This window comes from Gastrolobium bilobum, unplaced genomic scaffold (genome assembly GCF_033153095.1).
Source record: "Gastrolobium bilobum isolate Gb01-03AN ecotype WA unplaced genomic scaffold, APGP_CSIRO_Gbil_v1 utg17977, whole genome shotgun sequence".
Taxonomy (NCBI): Eukaryota; Viridiplantae; Streptophyta; class Magnoliopsida; order Fabales; family Fabaceae; genus Gastrolobium; species Gastrolobium bilobum.
The window spans coordinates 308,882-328,750 of record NW_026898207.1 but is presented as its reverse complement, the minus strand read 5'-3'; the positions used below and the strand labels follow the sequence as shown (position 1 = coordinate 328,750).

Here is a 19,869-nt window from a genome sequence, read left to right as displayed (position 1 = left end):
TGCTTGTTAAAACATCAAGCACGGATGTATTGAGAAAAGTTAATAGTTAATCTTACAAACTACTCGTGCCCTTAACACTCTTAAGGTTGTATTGTGGATAAAACTAATTATCAAATTTATCTAATTCCCTATTCATAATACCTGCTGTACAGATCAAGGGTACTCAGAAAAATTGGAAACTAAAGAAGGGAGGATTTAATGACGATTTGATGGGTTAGTTCCTATACTTACTTTATGTACAGTTTTAACTACTAGGAGCTGACACTACTTATGTACAACAATGCCAAGATGAACTTTAGTAATTTACTTCCAAACCTTTATGGCCCCATCTCTGCCACTAGACAGTAAGAGTCTCTGGTTTAACTTTACAGAAGCCAAGGAAATAATAGAATCACGATGGCAACCGGCAGAATCAGTGGCAGCAGCTGCAAGAATTGCCTTCGCTGTCAGCTTGGTTGTAAGAGGACGTCTTTTTGTCTCCTGTTTATAACAGTAGAAGGCGAAATTTTAGCTGCCTATATTCTAAAAAAGTTGGAAATTTTGAGGAGAATCAAGCAATATATAACAGCACTTCAAAGGCATGATAAATTTAAACCATAAAACATCCACTGGGATAACAGGAGATTTGGCCATTAGAGAAAGTAAAGATTCCTGCTATCCATGCTTATCTGTCATCCTATCAAACATTGATTCCCTCTTGCAGCCCATTACCCCTTGTTCCCCTTCACAACGTAGTTTAAAAAAATAAAAAATAAAAAAACTTATCCAAGGAATACATGATAGTTGGGTGTGTAATTTCTCGATCATTAGCTGAGAGAAGAAAAAAGAAGAAAGGCATGGTTGAGCTGAACCAACCGAAAGCAAACTACTAGGTCATATCTCAAGGACAGTTGAAGTACCCAAATTTATAATTCATTCAGCATGTTCGAACCATAAATACAGCTAATGCACCCTATGCTGATTGAGAACCTCCCCCCTCAAACAAAAAATCAATGCACACAAGAAATAAAAAGCTTGAATACGACAATCTAATGAAACATATATTACCTGTACAACTTGCACTCCAAAACTAGATTTTGTTTCGTAAAAATCATCATTTCCCATTCCTTTTAAGTTTGGTCCACAAATACAGTAACTTCTGTCAGGACTGCAACAAAAGCATACATAAATAAATTCAATCAGACCATTTTCACAAGAACAAGTAAACAAGATTGAAGTTCAGCACAAAACCTGTAATGATCCCATCGTCGTATCTTTAAATCAGTGCCCCCAGTCAGTAAATCACCCCCTGGTAAGGGAAGTAATGAACGAATACCAGGAAGACGATGAGGAGGTTCATTTAGGTCATCAACTCTGTACTTGCGATTAACATTTCGTCTTGGATCTGATTGAGAAGTTGGTTTACTTGAAGGTCTGGCCAAGGCCCAAGGCAGATCAGACATTTCTGCATCACTGTCATAATTGGCCATCCTCAATACCTGCAAGAAGATTTGTTAATAGTACAAGACAATAATCAGATTATTATAAATATGAAATATGAATATATTTCATGATTCAACATAGTTGTAAGCAATCAGGGTACAGGATCATATCATAAGCATTATGGAACCAGCTCAATGTAAATCATAAATTATTAAGGGAAAAGTGTGTATCATTTTAAAGGATGTAAAGTTATGTCATTTTAAGTGAGAGAAAGAGATAGATTATAGAAGAGAAAGAGTTCACAAAAAAAAAAAAAAAAAAAATGTGGGTCTCACCTCTTTGTGAGAGTGAAATGATACATGTTGTGTCATTTAAAAAGACAAATACTTTTCCCAATTATAAATTATACAACACTCCAAGTACTAGTGATAAAAACAAAAGGTGGTAAACTTCATTAGAAAACCACATCGCTTGATAAATAGAAATTTGAACTTAGCTGGAATATTTGTTGGTACAGGGTTTTGTTCTAGCACATATTGCTTTTATTTTCTACTAACATAACAGTAACTTCATACCTGGTGGCAGCTACCATTCTCTGCATTCCAAAGAGAAACTTCATTGCAACCAGCTGCCACATAAACAAGGGGCCTGGCAGTTGAAGACGGAGAAACATTTGGAGGAGGAAGAAAGAGACACATCTTTTCTATAGGGCATGCAAGAGAATACTGCCAAGAGTTCACAGGTATTAGAAACCTCAGATCCCAAAGTGTAATAACACCCCTTGAAGACCCTGACACAAACCAATTACCACAAGGCCCAGATGCCAGAGAAGAAGCATAGCCCTCCTCAGGAGTAGCTTTTAAGGTCCAGGTATTGGAATTTGATCTAGTATCCCACAGATGAATGCCACAGTTCTGGGTGCTATACATGATGGAATAATTATCCACAGGGCAATTCAAAAGGCTGAGTAAGGCACCTTCCTTGATATCCTTCTTAGTGATGTCAGCAATACCAGAATACTTCTCAACAACATTTCCTAGACCTCTAGAGATATGATCAATAGAAAACATATGAATTAATCCATCAGATGCTCCAACTATTACTTGTGCAGAATATGGAAGCATCGTTGCACATAACGCACGGCTTCCCTCCAGGTGATAAGTTAGCTTGGACCTGAATGAAATGTCCTTTTCCAGCTTTCTGGAATCCCAAATCTTGACTGTAGAGTCATCAGATGCGCTCACAAAGAAGCTTTGATCACCAGAAACTGCTATGTCACTGACAGCTGAACGGTGCTCCTGGAGGTGTGCAACCAACACCCCACGGGGCCTCCAACCAGAATCAGGAATGGATGTTCGAGCAAAAGATTGAAATCCTGACAGATCAGTTTGGGCAGTTGCATCTTCCAGTGCAATTGAAGTACCTTTAATATTAGTAGATAATCCCACATCTTGAAATGTGCTGTTTACATAGGCTGTGTCATTTTCCCTGGGATCTGGTTCATGTACCACTCGATGGAACTGTTTAGAACCATTGCTGATGCTAAAAGAACCGGAAAAAAGCTTTGGTGCTGGAACAGAACTAGCCAAATCAAAGGACTTACTAAGTGGATTAACCCAAGGCATCGCAGATGAACTAACACCCAGGGAATTCATTTGTAATGGAGAATCAGATGCTGCAGGAGGGATTCCCATGCCTCGCCTGTCCATACTGAAGGAGTACAAAGGTATGCCTTCTGATGGCTTTTCAAATGTCAAACTGTTTACACCACTAAAATGTGGTGACATAAATCCTGAAAACTGTAACTTCTCCATGCATTGAGGATCACGATGTCCTACTATATTGCTATCATTATGCATAAAGGCCCCCATATCTCTTAATTTTGCCTCAGCTTTGTCACAATCAGTTCGCTCCGGCTGTTGGAAGGCAGTGCCAACAGTTTGTTGAACCCCAGGACCTTGTTGCTTGTCAGTCCAGTTCTTTAATGAGTCCAACTCATCAATTCCTTTTTTCAGTAAATCCATTTCCCATATTTTAGATTGTGATGAACTATACCATATCTTTCTCTGTCTTTCTAACATGTCCGAACTCCTGGAGTTCTCCAAGACTTCATAGAAAACCTGTCTTGAGACAGGGGGTTTTAGACATGACAAAAGAGCCTTCTCTGAAGCAAGAGACACAGGTTGTCTACGAAGGAAAGGCCGTATAACAGGAGCAAGGAAAACATAAGAATCTACTGCACCCAAGCTCTCACTGCTAGCAGCAATGAAAGAGACAGTTGATCTTCGTACCCATTCACTAGGATAACACAATAAAGGAAAGCCACGCTCAATCATTTGAAGCAATATCCTCTTCCGGAAGAACCCACTTTTGCATAGAATAGTCAAACAATCTAATGCTCTAACCATGACAGCTTCTGTCATGTCACTTAAAGCTTGCTCAATGTAAGGTAATAGATATTCTTCTACACTTCTTTGGCCCACAAAAAAGCACACATAAACAATCTTTTCATAGAATACTGTCCTTAATTGCTCATCTCGATCATTTAAGAAAGCAGGAAGGATAGGTAAGAGAGAGTCATTACTCTGTCTCACACCAAAGAAGAAGCACAGTTTACCAATGTCCTGAAGAAGTGCTCTCCGAATATTTGGTGTTTGCTTTGGACCCATAACAAGCTCTTGGACAACCTCTGCAATGGATTTCCTCAGCTGCAGAAGTTGGACATCGCCATTTATCCTCTTCATTCTTCCAGAGGTCTGAGTGGATGATATCAATGGCTTCTGTGGCAAACTCAATTCATCAAGGACACCTGCCTCGCTCAAGCTTATTGAGTGCATCAAGAATCCATACGCAGTTAGTGACAACTTAGCTATATTGCTGGCATAGCATATCCTCACACTTTCCTCTGGATCATCAGGAAGCATAGAAAGCATTGGAAGAATATACTCCGGAAATATCTTTGCATCACTAGGGGGAAAATCTCGCACTAAGGGCAGAATGTCACACAAAGTCTCTAAAGCAGCGCAACGTACAATAGCTGCAGGATCCAAAAGCATTGCAATCACATATGGGATAACACGCTGTAAACGATCTTCATCATCGATATATAGCGCAGAAGCCTTCAACAAGAGTATTGCCGCCCTCCTCAAGTGAGGCAACTTGACATTGCGTATGCAGGAGCAGAGCAAAGAAGTTATCAAAACCATGCCTTCACATCTCATACTATCCTTTGGTAATGGTAGAAAAGGTGTTCCAAATGTATCTGATTGACTATCATACTCAGACATCAATGAATTTAAATCATTCATAGTAATATTTTTCAGAAATGGATGGTCATTTCCTCGAAATGCATTGGAGATAGTTTGAAGCAGCTCACCAGGAGACTGCATATTTTTTAGACTTTCAGGAAAGGTAGAATTGTGTGCATTTCCTGTTACATGTCTGGGACCAGATGGAAAATTATTTTTTTTAGCATCCCTCAGTAGGCTACTAATATCACCAAGAAGTTCATAGTGATCATGAACCAAGCCTTTGCCTATGTCCTCTCTCTTCATAAGCGAGTCCTTCATGAAACTCACACTTTCTTTAGCAACCATCTGTTCCAAAAGTTCTCCAGAAGTAACACCCGTATCATCAGATGACTTCTTGTTCATCATTTGTTTAAGTATCTCCTGGAAAGCACTTTGACATAGTAAAACCTAAATAGATTGTTCACACAGCAGCAAGGTAAAAATAAGTGAGTTACATGAAGCATCAAATAATTAATGAACTAAAATATTTCAGCAAAGCCATATACCCTCATATCAGAATGGAGAGGAATCCAGCAACGGTAAAAATCATGCAGAAATGGTGAAAAATAGATCGGAAATACAACCGCAGCATATTCCTTTATATATCTTTCAGCAGAAAATCGAAACTCTGGTTCTAACTGAATCATGTGCAGTATCATTTTACGGATTCCAATATCTGGTATCTGCACCCATAGAGAATACAATATTTAAAATATAAAACACTGAGTCATGAGCATGGCCAGGAAAGGATCCCTACTAATGGGACTATGGGAGGACCAAACAAAACAAACACACAATAGAGTACTTTTTCAAGATGTTGACTTGGATCATATTGCCCTCTACGATAAGCAAGAAGTTGAGACAGTTCAAATAGTGGCTGCCCCTCAAGGAAAAGTTCAGCAATCACACACCTGAAGAAGAAAAATGATATTTGCACCTTAGAAAAGTTAGAAGACAAAAATTAACAAGAAAACAGTAATTAAAAATGCCATATATACAACACCACAGTAATGACTGCTTTCCCAAAATAAATCTAGGGGGTGTTTGGTAGGTGGATTTTTTTGAGAATGCTAGGAAAGTAGTAGATGGGATTCACAAATGACCATGTTTGGGAGTAGGGAAAATTTGCCTAGGAAAAAAAAATTTGATGGGGAAATTTTTGTAGTATAAAAATGAAGGAAAATGCCCACTTGGGAATACCACCTTGATGGTGGTATTTTGATTTCCCCAGCAAACTCAAACTAGTAGCAATTTTATACCAAAATTTTCCTTGTAATATTTCGGCCTACCAAACAACTTTTTTTAACTTTCCCAAAAAAATCATTTCCCCACCATTTCCCCGGTAATTGTATATCCCTGGTAAAAAAAAATTTCTCCTCTACCAAACGCCCCCCTAGAGAGTTCAGGTTGAACATAAATTTATATAAAAATCAACTCAATAGCAAAATAAACATCAACACTACCTCACCAGAATTACAGCAGCATAATGTCTGGCTGATCATATTATTGTAAATAACAAATATACACAATACTTTTCTCCATTGTTAAAGTCAGTTAATCAAAATTCATGCACAAAAATATTCCTATTTGCAGCCTGAAATGTAAAATGTTGATAGTTGAAAAACTACAACATTTTCTCCAAGATTAAGATTCTTGCAGCAAAGAATGCTCACCCAACAGCAAATATATCCATAGATGGCTTTAATGAGGTATCTTGTGGCACCTGCATCTCCCCTCCATGTTCGTAAAACCTCTGAAAAGCCATAGCCCCAAAAAAAATGAACGAAAGAAAGAAATAGAGAGAACGAGAGTGAATTAGTAACATAAACGAAAGAAAGAAATAGAGAGAATGAGAGTGAATTAGTAACATAACCATGTTAAGTAAGAACAACTAGTGACCAACAAGATAACACAAGTAGTGGCACACCAGAAGGTTAACATTTTGCCACACTAATTGCATTTTCTTTTTCTTTTTTGTTTTAAATAAACAACAATGAACAATCCCTGTACAATAATTTTACAGTACAGGTCAAAATTGTTAACATACAAAAAACAAAGCCTAGATATTGGCTCTCTAAGATCATGAAAGATTTTAGGTTCACCTCAGTTTCAATTCTAAAGCATATTGATAGACAAAAATTATAAACATAAGTGTCTTTGGTCTAATTGAGTCATCAAGGTCACTCGCTTACTTCACCATTTAATTAAGCCTCTAAACAGAAGGTTACCTGGTAAGCATTACATGCATCTTTATACTAAAATTTACATTAATTGAAAAAAGGAGAGAAAACATAGCAATATCATATGCAATAGTTTCACAAGACAACATGTAAGATCTAACTTCTAACTCGATAATAGAACAAGAGCATCATGATCATGGTTGAATTAACAAAATGAAATAAGATATTATACAACAAAAATAAATCAAATAGCAATAGAAGGAAAAGAAACCAACCTCAGGAGCTAGATAACAGAGTCTTCTTCCACCAGTATCAAAGAAAAAAGAGAAATCTGATGGGTCATCATATGGAATGTAAGTGGGTTTGAAAGATGCAAAGTCAGCAAGGTAAAGCCAATTCGAGGACGTAATCAGCACATTCTCACACTTGATATCACCTACAAAAATGCAAATTTATACAAATAACATCAAATCATTAAGACAAGATACCGCCAGTTAATAGATCCTTCTCAGCTCCACTCTCTCTTCTCTAATTTTCTATGTCTTTGAAGGCTAGGCTTAAATTAAATCAAGACTTACCATGACATACTCCTTTCTCGTGGCACTGTTTTACAGCTAAAAGCAACTGCATATAACCCCCACACACCAAAAAAAAAAAAAAAACAGAAGAAACAGTTAATTAAAATATAAAGCCATCGGATACTAAAATTTTAGCAAAGTGGATGAGTGAAGAAGACCTGAAAAGCCAACCATTTCTTCTCAACGGGACTAAGAAAAGGCCGAGTGCTTAATCGATCATGCAGATTATGAAAGAAATATTGCCTCAAAAGGTATGCTGCTTTATCTGTTTCTTGCCAAAACTGCAAGCAGACACAGCCACATGAGGAATCTAAACTAGAGGGATCTACTGAGAGAGATAAAAAAAAATAGTAGGAAAAGTAGACAAAGTTCCACACAATTAATCGAACACATCAACATTACCTAATTTATTTGGGTTGGGATGATGAACCCAAACAGATTGAGCAGAAAAAACAAAATATTTATATATAGGGAAGGATCTTTTAACTCCAGAGTAAGACTTAAAAGTCTTACTTTTCATCCCAGCCGTTGATTCCTGTCCATCTAACGGTTATAATTTAATAAGTTATAACAATTAATTAATTATTAATTTCAAATAAATGATAACCGTTAGATGAACAGAAATCAACGGCTGGGATGAGGAGTAACATTTTTAAATCTTACTCTACAGTCAAATGATCCCTCCCCTATATGTATATATGCATAATACATAAATAAAAACATAGACAAGATTTACACTGACTATGCTAAAAGCATTCTTTTCATCCTAAGAAATATGCCTATATATTTTTTCACTTCAATAATTTTAGTAGTTTGCGCGCCGGTTAAATTTCGGTTCCAATAAATCTGAACATTCATCTCATTTTTCTTTACTGTTCTTTCCTAAAAAAAGCGCAAATTAGCACAAGTATTTTCAGCATCCAAACAGAGCATGAAAATTCCCTCAAACTACACACTTACATAAACCAAAACAATGTCTCTTTCAAATTGAACTATTTTCATTTTGTTACGTCAAAGTTGAGAACATTAAGCTCTTCAAATTCAAATAGACTCAGCATTCAGCAACAGAAACACGACGCAAGCACTTAATTCAAAATCCAAAAAAAAAGGTAAAGTAATGGAAATTCGGACCTGAAAGGGCCAAACGTGAGGGTGTTCAATGGCGCTGAAAATGTCCTTGATCTGAGAGAGACGGCGCTCGTAATCAGAGAGATCGAGAAAATCACCACGCTTGAAATAGACCTTGACGAGGACCAAACCCTCGTCGTGCTTGCACTGAATCGACTTGAAGAAACGACCGCGTCCAAGCACCTCCTTCAGCACCAGATTGTACGTCGACGGCAAGTCGTGTAGGTAGTACTCCGACGCCGAAACTTGCGTCGTTCGCGCGATTTTGTTCCCCATCGATGAATCACCGTCGCAGAAGCACTTTTTCTTACTCCTAACTTCCCATCGCGTTTTGCGTTTCGCGCTTTGTGATTATTGAATAAAAACGTTTCGGATTCGGAGTTTGTTGGTACACTCGAAACCTTGAAGCTGGATTGAACCCTCTCCGGTACTCTCAGGCTCATCTGATTTTGCGTACAGTTCTAGCTAACAGGTTCGTTCATTGGACTTTTTGTACATGAGTGCAACACAAGGTCTTTTACAACGTCAGGAAAAACTAAAATAAAAAATGAAATGAGTAATAATATCCAATGCTACTATTGATAACTAACTAATTCTTTTTAACTTAGCATATTTTAACTATCAAAAATTATCACTAATAACTTATTATCCATCACATCACTGTTGGATCAAAGAGAAAAAATGTTAAAAAGGTTTTGAAGAGAGAGAAAATGTTAATTTAACGGTGATTAAATAGGTAGTAAGTTGGTAGTAAAAAAATTTGTTAGTGAGAATATCTCTCCTCATTCTTTTGAATGTATTATTGTTTTTAAGATTTTTTTGTGGCCGTTATTTTTAATCTTATGATTTCAGTGTAATATTTTTTGAAAAAAATGTTTGTTATTTTTGGGTTGTTTTTTAGAAGAAAGTTATATTTACAACCTAGTTTCATTTACAACCTCTTAAAATCATATCTTAACCGTTGATTTCCGTCAATCAACGGTTATTATTTATTGTGAATTAATAATTAATTAATAAATTTGATTTGCGAAAATCTTAACCGTTAATTGATAGAAATCAACGGTTAAGATATGATTGTAAGAGGTTGTAAACAAAAATAGATTATAACTATAATCTTCTCCTCCAAAAAATTTTCACTCTTTCTTTGGAAAAAAGAGAATATAAAAAGTCATTAAACATGTATCAAGACACAGCCTTTAAAATAATAAATATTTTTTCCTTAATTTTTATTAACAAAGGGAGCACGTTTCCATATTATTAAAAATTAAATACCGAAGTACTATTATCCAAAGAGGACACAATTAACACCAAAAAAAAAAAAAAAAAAACGAGGACACAATTAGAACTTTTCCCTACTTTAATCAAAATGATATACTAATATTTTCTTAACGGTAATTTCTAAAAACCTAGTATCTACCGAACGGTTTTTTTTTATCTGTGTAATGATTTTTATTAATTAACAAAAAGAAACTCGTTTTCATAGTAAGAAGAAGTTTAACTAGTTTATATTAAGTTATGTATTCAATATTCAAGTTTCACTTTTGTATAAAAATAAAAAAAATTAAGTACCAAACACAGTACACAATTAGAACTTTTCTCTTCTTTATTCTAAATGAGAAACGAATATTTTCTCAACGGGCGTTTCTAAAAGACTAGCATTGATTAAACGTTTAGTAAGTATTACTTTCTATCGTTCCAGACGTTCTTCATTCGTATTAATGCGTATGAATTACTTTTTGTTGCCATTACATTCTGCCAATTAATCTATACCTTTTTAAATATTCAATTTCCTTTACGAATTGCATTCATTTGACAAATAAAAAAAATTATCTCCCATCATCATCTACATACAAGTAATCAAATTGTGCTAGGTTGCTCTCCTCCACGAGTCAAAAAGTAACACGTTAAGAATCTCATGGTATAGACTATAGAGGACTTCCTCAGACAAGTTAATAAATAAACAACAAAAGGAAGAAGTTAAAAAAAAAAACAACCGTAGAATGAAATTTACACGTTCAAAGGCTCAAACATCAGTTAAAAGGGTTTATCATCTATCATTTAACATGACCACAAAAAATTTCCTACACACAACATTTTGTGAAGCTCGCAGCAAAAAAAAAAACTTCGGCACGCAAAACAAATCTCTATAACATAACACAATCACTTTTTTTACAACATAACTCTTATAAAACCCTTAAAAGAAATATACATCATATAGCATCTAAACCAATTTCAGTGGACCTTGTCAGTAAAATTGCTATCAATCATTCACTACTTTCCTGCTTTCAACCTCAAATACAAAAAAACGAAAAGAGAATAGATAATTTAAACAATTTTCCATTTTGGAAGTTTCCAATACTTGTGCACCAAAAAATATGTCAGATGCAAAAATTTGCATTTGAATCCCCTTCAGATGGGTTATAACTTGTAAACAGGCTCAATACCAAGGAGATAAAAGCACTTCCTCATCACAATTGCAGTTGCTTCACATAGCAAGAGTCTACTAGCTTCCTCAGCCGACCCAACAACCTGACAATGGTAAGAGTTAAATTAGATGGCTTAAATCAAAAAAAAAAAAAAAAAATTGGTACAAGCTTAAATCAAAACTTTATTCTTTCACCGCACCTTACATAGAAATCTAGATTATGTATGAAACCCCATCGGAAGTAATATTCCGAGAAAATATTATGGATAAAGGAGAGATATCAGCTGATAATACTTTACAAAATATCACGAGGTACTCTAATCTTTAACACGAGTCACGGAAATAAAACAAATTTTCCACTGGCAGGTTTAAGCATACCTCAATCACTAGTAAATAGGAATAGAAAGGGCATAGAAACTTAAATAGGCAGCATAAGCAAATGGCTTTAGAAGTATACCTGACAATTCGTATAAAATTTTTTTGTAAAGATTTCGGCCAAATTATAGAGGTATTCACACAACACATTGGGCAATAAATTGACGCATGCTTCCTCAAAAGCCTGAAAAATAACAGAGCCCACATGAGTGTAAGTATCTTTTAGATTATAGAAAAATATGCAGGAATGACCAGCCGCTTTAATCATATGATATCTCAAGTCTTTTGCTCAAAGAAAATGGAGCCCCAGCAGCAAAGTTATAAATGTTACAAGTCTATTACGCAAATGTCCAAAGCTCAAGAAGAAGAACATTTACTATTGACATGTCCTACCTCGGGAAATTGTACCAAATGAAGCCCCAATGCACGTTCATCTTCATGAACCAACACTATATTCCCATTCTGTCACAACAATTTCAAAAACATGAAGTTGACAGGAAGAAATATGCACAAGTTGGTATCTAGCTCACTGACTACATATAAACACATGAAATACTGATGGGCCTGAGATAATTAGTTAGTAAGTAAGGGATTGTTCTAGAATATTCTAAAAGAATAGGATAAAAGGAGGGAAGTGTGTGTAGTGAGGTAGGCATGTATTGAGCATTTGGTGAGTGGGGAATTTGGGGATCTCTTGGAGCCTAGGGTAGTTGGTTCTAAGGGTGAATTGAGGTCTTTTGGTGTATTTTTTATGCATTTAATCTTTGTAAGGAGCTTGTCTCCATTTCTGTTTAAATCAATTTCAGTAATATTTTTCTGGGTTCCATCAAATAGTAAGTTATATCACAATTATATTACATGACTGCTGAACTCACTGGTATCAAGTCAACCATGGTAGGGTACAAACCTACCGCACAACTCTTATACTTGTATATCATATTGTAAAATTAAGCATTACTAAACATATAATACCAAAATAATTAAATCAAATATTAGCTTTTTATAATAAATATTTAATAAACTGGTAAGTCATAATCCTGGGAAGAAAAATAAACTTACTCGCTTTACTTCTTCTATGTCTTTACCAGATTTCCTGATAATGGAACAGATCCTAGCATGTGCATACTGCAAATAAACAGCGGTATTCCCCTGTTTCAAAACAAGATTAGGAAAGTGAGACATAAATAGACTTCCGATCAGTAATTAGTTTTGTTGCGGATGAAGAAAGAGGTCAACAACTGCTAATGAAAATTTCATGGACATATCTCAACTCTTTAGACAGAAATTTAAAAAAACAAAAACAAAAACAAAAACAAAAACAAAACCAAAAAACAAAAACTTTCAACCACTAAAGTGAAGTATGCAATTTCAAGGGTCAACTGCAAGTGATAACCACTAAAGAGAACATCACAGAAATTGGGTTATCAGAAATCAAATGGTTTGTTATCCATGTGTTTGTATTTTATCAAAATTTAGACCATTACTCTAGGAAGTTACCCTATACATCAGATAATCCTTATTATGGGGAAAAAAGAGCGCGAGAGAGCCTATAAATAATGATCATTAAATCTACTAGCTCCTTCACTGTAACTTCTCACAACCATAGTTTCAAAACATTGATATTTTCAACAATGGCTATCAACCACAAATTACTCTTGAAAGTTACCCTATAATTCAAACAATTCTTGTTATGTGGAAAAAAAAGCAGGATAGGGCCATAAATAATGGTCACTGAATCTGCTAGCTCCTTCGTTGTAATTTCTCACAGGCACACACTCGAAATTTGCATGTAGTTAATGCACCTTATCATTAAGCATCTGATCAAAGTTGAATGTGTAATTCGTTAATCTGTTGATCTTCAAGTCAGCATACCTGAAAACACAAAATAAAGACAAACATAAGGGGCTACAAGGCTACAACTCGTTTAGCATTCTCATCATAGGCATAAGCAAACTACAAGTGAAAGACTTGTTAATTCAAAGAAAAACCATATGTAGAACCATAAGTTACTGAAACAAATCCTCATAACTGTCGAACAAAAAAACAATACCTGGTCAGGCATTTAGCAGGAAAAATCACAAAAAGGTAACCTAGCAAACTCATGCTTTACTTTTGTTATGATCATTCTATTTAGCATTTAGCACAAATAATCAGAAACATCAAAGTGAAAACTAGTACTTTTTAACAAGATTCAGAGCATTAGCTCAGAATTAAAAGCACTATGTATATAACATCAACATCACCTATATCTAAAATAATGAAGTTGGCAGTTGATGAATCCAAATAAAAAGCAAAAAGAGATCGAGGGAAAATAAAAAATAAATAAGAAAAGAAACTGTGTACATAACACTTTTAAAAATTCAGTCAACAGGAACTAGTTAGCCAATACATCCGACTCCACATTAACACAAATAATATAGTCCTACAAAAACAGAGTTAAAGGAACCTACTTAACAGCCCCATAACCAATTGTCTCTGCTGTTTTTTCTATCTCCTCCTCGGACCAATCTTTAGCTGTATCCAAAAGAACATAGGATTTGCATATCATAAGATTAAGTTTCTGATGACTACAATCTCACTAAATAAGATTAATATAAGCACATGCATTTCTAGATCTTAATCAAGCATGAATTCACATCATGGATAAGGAAGAAGTTAGCACTAGGCAACTGATACTTTACCTCGTTCAAGAAGGGCAACTTTACAGCGCCTTTTAGCTTCATCAAGCAAATCAACCAATCGAACAACCTCACTGCTGCGACTTCGGAATCTTTTTCCATCATCCCCAAGAACAAGACCAAAACCTATGTGAGTACATTTTGGATATTCATTTTCATCTTTTGGCAGCCAACCTGCACGCCTATAGGCCTGATAGGAATATTGGCAATAGCATTAGCAATATGTAATTTTCCATGACTTCTCACTTTTCAAAAAATGAAAAAGTACTATGAAATTACTGATTATTTATTGCAACAAAGAAAAGCAATTTGAACAGAAAATAATTTTTTAAGGATGCCACCAGCAAAACACAGACAAGTTAATAAATAACCAAGGACAGCTCCCTACTGGCAAAAGCAAGTAGAAAGGGTTCTTGTGACAACAATAAAATGCAGTAACCATAAGATACCATGAAATCATCACTTGAGACATACCCTCCATAGCATATCAAAGTGTTGAAATTGCCCAACGTCGGTAACATATACAATCCACTCGAGTTTTTCTTCATTCAGACGATACCTATATGGTTCAAGTAGCTCAGATAAGCAAAACAGTTCATTTTCTTCAGTAGAAATATTTCCTGTTTCGTACTTACAAAAATGCAGATATAAAAATAGGTATCCCAAAATTTACATGAAGGGCAGTTTAGAGATATCCAAGATAAAAAAAAAAAAAAAAGGCAAACCCCATTGATAAAGACTCCACAACTTTGCAAAGATGGGCGGAGGGTCGATTGTTCGTAGCCTTACCCTTACATTTTTTGCAAAGAGGCTGATTTCAAGACTTGAATCTGTGATTTTCTGGTCACAAGGGAGCAACTATACAATTGCTCCAAGAGTCACCCTCATAGACATACAAGATAAATTTGACATAATTCATAGCAAAGTTTGACCACTCAAGTATGCCAGCAACTCTAACATGATTTCCGGCAGGAGAGAGAGGGAAGGGGGGCACTCCCCGTTTAACCATGTCTGGCGAAGGTGGGGTGAGGACAATCCTTGTATGCAACCTTACCCTTACATATATACAAAGAAGTTGTTTCCTGGATTCGAAACCGTGACCTTTCAAAGTGTGCCAACAACTCTAATAGGATTTCCAAAAAGAAAAAACTCCCCATTAAACCCATTCTAGTGTAGGTAAAGTGAAGACGATCCTTGTACGCAGCCTTAACCTTGCATATATGCAAAGAGGCTATTTCCCGGATTCAAATCTATGACTTTCAGTCACAAAGGAGTAGTTTTACCACTACTCCAAGCTTTCCCTCTATAAACTACTCCCCATTAAAGCCCGACTAGCAAGGCTAGGGGTGAGAACAATCCTTGTACGCAGTCTTACCCATACATATTTGCAAAGAAGCAATTTCCTGAATTCAAAACCTGTGTCCTTTCAGTCACAAAAGAGTAACTTTACCACTGCTCTAAACTCGCCCTCTTTAATATGATTTCCAAAAATATGTATGAAAAACTAAAGTAGTAAAACTAACCAAAGTGCTGCTAGATCAGTTGTACAATAGTTGTAGCCACCATCACTCTTCACAGCAATAAGTGGTATGTTTACACCCTCAACAAATATCACACGAGCGCCATCATTTTCTTCAATCAGTCCTAATTTATCCAGTTTCTCCAAAACCATAGGTATATATGGATTATAGAAGCTCTCTCCCTGTGACCAAATATATCATCTTTCAGTACACTGTATAAAAATGTCACAACTACTGATTCAAGTAAAAATATCTGTAATCACTGCAACATAATAAACTAAATATATTCAACTGATTTATAGCAACACTGTATACACACAATAAAGATAACTTTCCCGCAAATGCTAAAGCCTGGAAATCAATCAAGCAAATGGAGGAACCACGTTTAATACAAAATACATATTTTAAACTTAGTTGAGAATGCAATTCCAATAGGAAACCAAAGTTAGCAAACATCTTATTGGAAAGAGAGACTATGCCAGTTCCTAAGGTTATTTTAAGCAAACGGACAAAACCAAAGCCACAACATGAACTGAATAACCTAACAAATATTAGGCAAGCATAGAGTTCTTAGTGGTCTAATAATTGATTGACAAAACAGCTTGGAAATTCCTCCTGGAAGGTACCAAAAAATGGACATCACAGTTAAACTCCAGAATCAGTAAAAAAAAGGAAACTAGAACCCTTACCCTTTCCTCCAATCGAACTCCAAGCCGTTGATAGACCTTGTCAAATTCAGTCCTACTAACATCACAAATTTGTTGCCATGCCTTGCGATAACTAAGTTCTCCCCCCTGAAATCAAAATTAATACATGCATCAAATTAAAAACCATGTTCACAAAGATCACATTGCAGGAGAAAGGGAAAATCTCAAGGTATAATTTACCTGGAGCTTGACCACTGCCTGTTGTGCCCTCAGCTTAAATTCAGGATCACTATCAAACTTCACTTTCGAGGCTTTATAGAATGCCTAAAAAAGCACCAATTTAAATGAGCTTCATAATCACTGATAATATTCACTTTTCCAGTGAAACACAGATGTTTTATTATCATCATATCTCATATGTATGTGACAAAAACCATACGAAGAAACTTAGAGACAATTAATGAGAACAGTATCCCTCAAGATCTATTAACATTGTCATTTCAGGGTTGATGGTTCATTTATAATAATTGACAAAGAGCAATATTCATAGTCAAACATAAACCCAAACAATTATTTCTGACTTAACTCCTTAACGTCTTTCAACTTAAAAAGAAAAGGAAAAATGACAATAGAAATTTGGAGCTGATTTCAAATGGCAAATCTATATGTTAAAAAAGATTATTCGCAAACAAAGCATAAACAACTATTTACAGCAATATACGCAGAGAAACCAAATGCTTTTTATAAGGCTTTGCTTGAGTGAAAATAGAAGTACATATTTTCTAGCTAGGTTTAATGGCATTTATAGCATGTTTACTCCTTAATAACATGGAATGTTATAGTTTTTACTTCCATCATCAAATTAATCAATTAGAATGAGATGAGCATGCGGCAAATGAACTAAAAACAATGTAAGATATGAACAGAAGTACCAACATAAGAACATATGATTAAACACCTAAATAAGAAAAATTGGAATAAAGTGCATTTTAATATTTTTTTTCTCACCTGAAGATCTCCAATGGCTGCTTCATTAACATCATCTGCGTTTGGAAAATTTTCAAAGAGGTATGAAATCAGCATCCCAAACTGCAAAGCAAATGCACGGAATTGAGCCTTATGGTGCGAATAACAAAATGAGAAGAGAGATAATCAAAATGCTCTGCTCCTATGAAAAATCAATGGACATGCCTACTTTAGTAACTAAATGAAATAATTCAATATCTATACTATTTTCCTCGGGGATGGAACAATTTCTTAGGACATCAGCTGTTTTAGGTTAAACAACAGATATGAATATCAGAGAACACACATTATAACTTCATCCAATTACAAGAAGGAATGTGATACATGTTCTTGATCGTGAAGACAGTTAGAAAAATCAACTTACATTAGCCCTTGGCCTTGTCCCAAACATAACTAGTTTTCAAGCCACCAAGTAATGCTAACAAACATAGGCTTGTCAAGTTAAATGATTGCCGCTAATGAATTACTCAAAGTCATGAGGTATATTAAGAAACCTAGCTTTGACGGGGTATAGCAAAGATCTAGTCACAAGAAATGGCAGAAAACATTTAACCTCATATTAAACATGCACTAATTTCAACTTTATGGCACAAAAATAGCATGACTTCGAAAGACAAATCTACCTGTGTTCCCCAGTCACCAATATGATTTCGGCGGATAACACATTCCACGCGACAAAATTCAAGCATTCGACATAATGTATCCCCAATAATGGTAGATCTCAGGTGACCAACATGCATTTCCTTTGCTATATTCGGTGAGGAAAAATCAATCAGAACCCTCTTGATTGGGAGTCGAGGTGACAAAGCATCAATACCATCACTTAGCATCTTCTGTACTCTCTGCAGGAGGGAATTTCTTCTTTTTAAGTACTAATGGATCTCTTCAATAAGCTCAATAATCCAAACAAAAACTTAACTCTCTTCATACGAGCACCCTTCCAATCAACTCAGACACATGGTACATTATATTTCCAATTTATAACTAGAAGACAGAAAAAGCAGTCACCTGCGCGATATATTTCTTTGATAAGACAACATTGACAAATCCGGGACCGGCAGTTGAGCACGATTCTATCATTTCGGATGCCGGAAGATTGTCAATGATGGCCTACACAAACAAAAAACATACATGTTATCATTTGACGATATCGAATCATAATCTAATTTCAAAATCAGTAATTAGTAATAGGATTGAAAAGAAAATACATACGGGTAGGGGGGAACAAAAAGTAAGGGAATTATACCTTTCCAATAGATGGGGGACCCCTAAATCCTGTCTGCTTTCCTTTCACCTTAGCCCATAGGCTCATTGCATTATTACTGCATCAAGAAAAAGAGAAATTAGTTAGCTTTAGAAAGGAACCACGAGTCATTAATTTGCTTATATGGGTAGTTGCAATATTTTGGACATGCACAATGCAATTTAAAAAAAAACCCTTAAATTTCACATATACCTTAGTAAAGGATAAAAAAAACTGAACTCACCATTGATAATCAGCAAATCTTACACCAGATTTTGCAACGCAAGCATCAACCAAGGGCACTACATCTGGCTCATCAGGGACAGTTTTCCTCAGAGATTCCTCAAAGAGCTTCGCTAACTGCCTTTTGACACTAGAAGGATTATCTATTTCCTACATCCAAAAACATAAGCAAAAAAGCACCATCTTATTTTCATGCGCAACAACAAAACAATTCAGTGTTGAAAGTGAAAACAAATTAAACAAATAAATAAATAATTTATTTTAATTTAGGAAATGGGAACTCAATGAACTTACAATTAACATGGTGGATATGGATTGTGTCTTAGTTGCACTGCTATATGCAACCTTTGGTGAATCTGTGTACACAACAACAACAACAATAATCGAACAAAACGGTGTCGTGTTAGTGAATCAGGCCTTGAAATAATTTTAACAACATTGAAGCAATGAAGAAGAATAGAAAGAGAGGGAGCTTAATTCAGCATAAAACAAGGAAAAGGAAAGTGAAAGAAAATGAGACGGCGCGTCCTAGTAAGAGGGTTTTAAGCACACTAACCCTAGTTGCTTCTTCTTTTTTTAGGAGCAAATTCAATTGATTCATGTGGGGACCACCACTACTACGGTACAGAATGATTTTATTTTTATTTTTTTAATTTCGCATGGACTTTTCAGCTATGAAGCACCGACACTTCAAAAATTCTGACGTGTCGTGTCCGACACTTTCCGACAGTTTCGGACACCCCGACACTCCAACACGCGTTATAAAAATTCAAAAAAAGGTTCAAAGGTTGCGTTACGTTCAGTTTTTAGTTCCAACTATTAGATTCGTTGGATTGTGATTACCATTTTATTGAATTTAATATAAAATATCTGGGATATCTTATGTTTCTTTGCAAAATTTATGAATATTATAAGTTTAGATTCATTTTTTTGGTAAATTATTGAATATTAAATATAATATTCAGTACATAAATAAAAAATATTATTTAATATCAAAATCTAACATTTTTTAGAATTAACGTGTCGTATTGTGTCACGTGTCTCGTGTTCGGTCCTATATAGCTTTTCAGTTATTCAAATCTAGTGTTAAAAAGAAAAACAAAAACAAAAAATT

General features: G+C 35.3%; 2 protein-coding genes across 2 annotated transcripts; both read right to left on the bottom strand.

Annotated features, from left to right (window-relative positions):
• Positions 1 to 172: 172 nt before the first annotated feature.
• Positions 173 to 9,043, bottom strand: LOC133313862 (serine/threonine-protein kinase VPS15). The gene is made up of 11 exons (XM_061515275.1): positions 8,602 to 9,043; positions 7,629 to 7,751; positions 7,471 to 7,516; positions 7,168 to 7,328; positions 6,386 to 6,465; positions 5,518 to 5,623; positions 5,219 to 5,395; positions 1,998 to 5,120; positions 1,231 to 1,478; positions 1,048 to 1,147; positions 173 to 480 (listed from the first exon to the last, which is right to left on the bottom strand). Exons 1-11 carry the CDS (start codon positions 8,872 to 8,874, stop codon positions 304 to 306), a joined length of 4,614 nt encoding a protein of 1,537 aa, XP_061371259.1. The 5' UTR covers positions 8,875 to 9,043; the 3' UTR covers positions 173 to 303.
• Positions 9,044 to 10,683: 1,640 nt separating this feature from the next.
• LOC133313853 (arginine--tRNA ligase, cytoplasmic-like) lies at positions 10,684 to 19,278 on the bottom strand. Its single transcript, XM_061515261.1, has 17 exons — positions 19,050 to 19,278; positions 18,757 to 18,905; positions 18,516 to 18,591; positions 18,278 to 18,379; positions 17,893 to 18,111; positions 17,252 to 17,332; positions 16,484 to 16,567; positions 16,286 to 16,390; positions 15,600 to 15,778; positions 14,551 to 14,635; positions 14,080 to 14,266; positions 13,849 to 13,912; positions 13,201 to 13,270; positions 12,458 to 12,547; positions 11,792 to 11,860; positions 11,481 to 11,582; positions 10,684 to 11,127 (listed from the first exon to the last, which is right to left on the bottom strand). Exons 1-17 carry the CDS (start codon positions 19,056 to 19,058, stop codon positions 11,017 to 11,019), a joined length of 1,782 nt encoding a protein of 593 aa, XP_061371245.1. The 5' UTR covers positions 19,059 to 19,278; the 3' UTR covers positions 10,684 to 11,016.
• Between the last annotated feature and the right edge of the window lie 591 nt (positions 19,279 to 19,869).

Bases quoted from the DNA above. Each gene is read 5' to 3' on its own strand.
- LOC133313862 (XM_061515275.1), bottom strand. From the start codon at position 8,874: ATGGGGAACAAAATCGCGCGAACGACGCAAGTTTCGGCGTCGGAGTAC. The intron at 7,329-7,470 runs GTAAGTCTTGAT...GCATTTTTGTAG, and splicing joins CGAGAAAGGAGTATGTCATG to GTGATATCAAGTGTGAGAAT. The intron at 1,148-1,230 runs GTTTTGTGCTGA...CTTTTGTTGCAG, and splicing joins CGACGATGGGATCATTACAG to TCCTGACAGAAGTTACTGTA.
- LOC133313853 (XM_061515261.1), bottom strand. The intron at 13,913-14,079 runs GTAAAGTATCAG...TTTTGGATACAG, and splicing joins AGTTGCCCTTCTTGAACGAG to CTAAAGATTGGTCCGAGGAG. The intron at 11,861-12,457 runs GTAAGTTTATTT...TTGTTGTGACAG, and splicing joins ACATAGAAGAAGTAAAGCGA to AATGGGAATATAGTGTTGGT.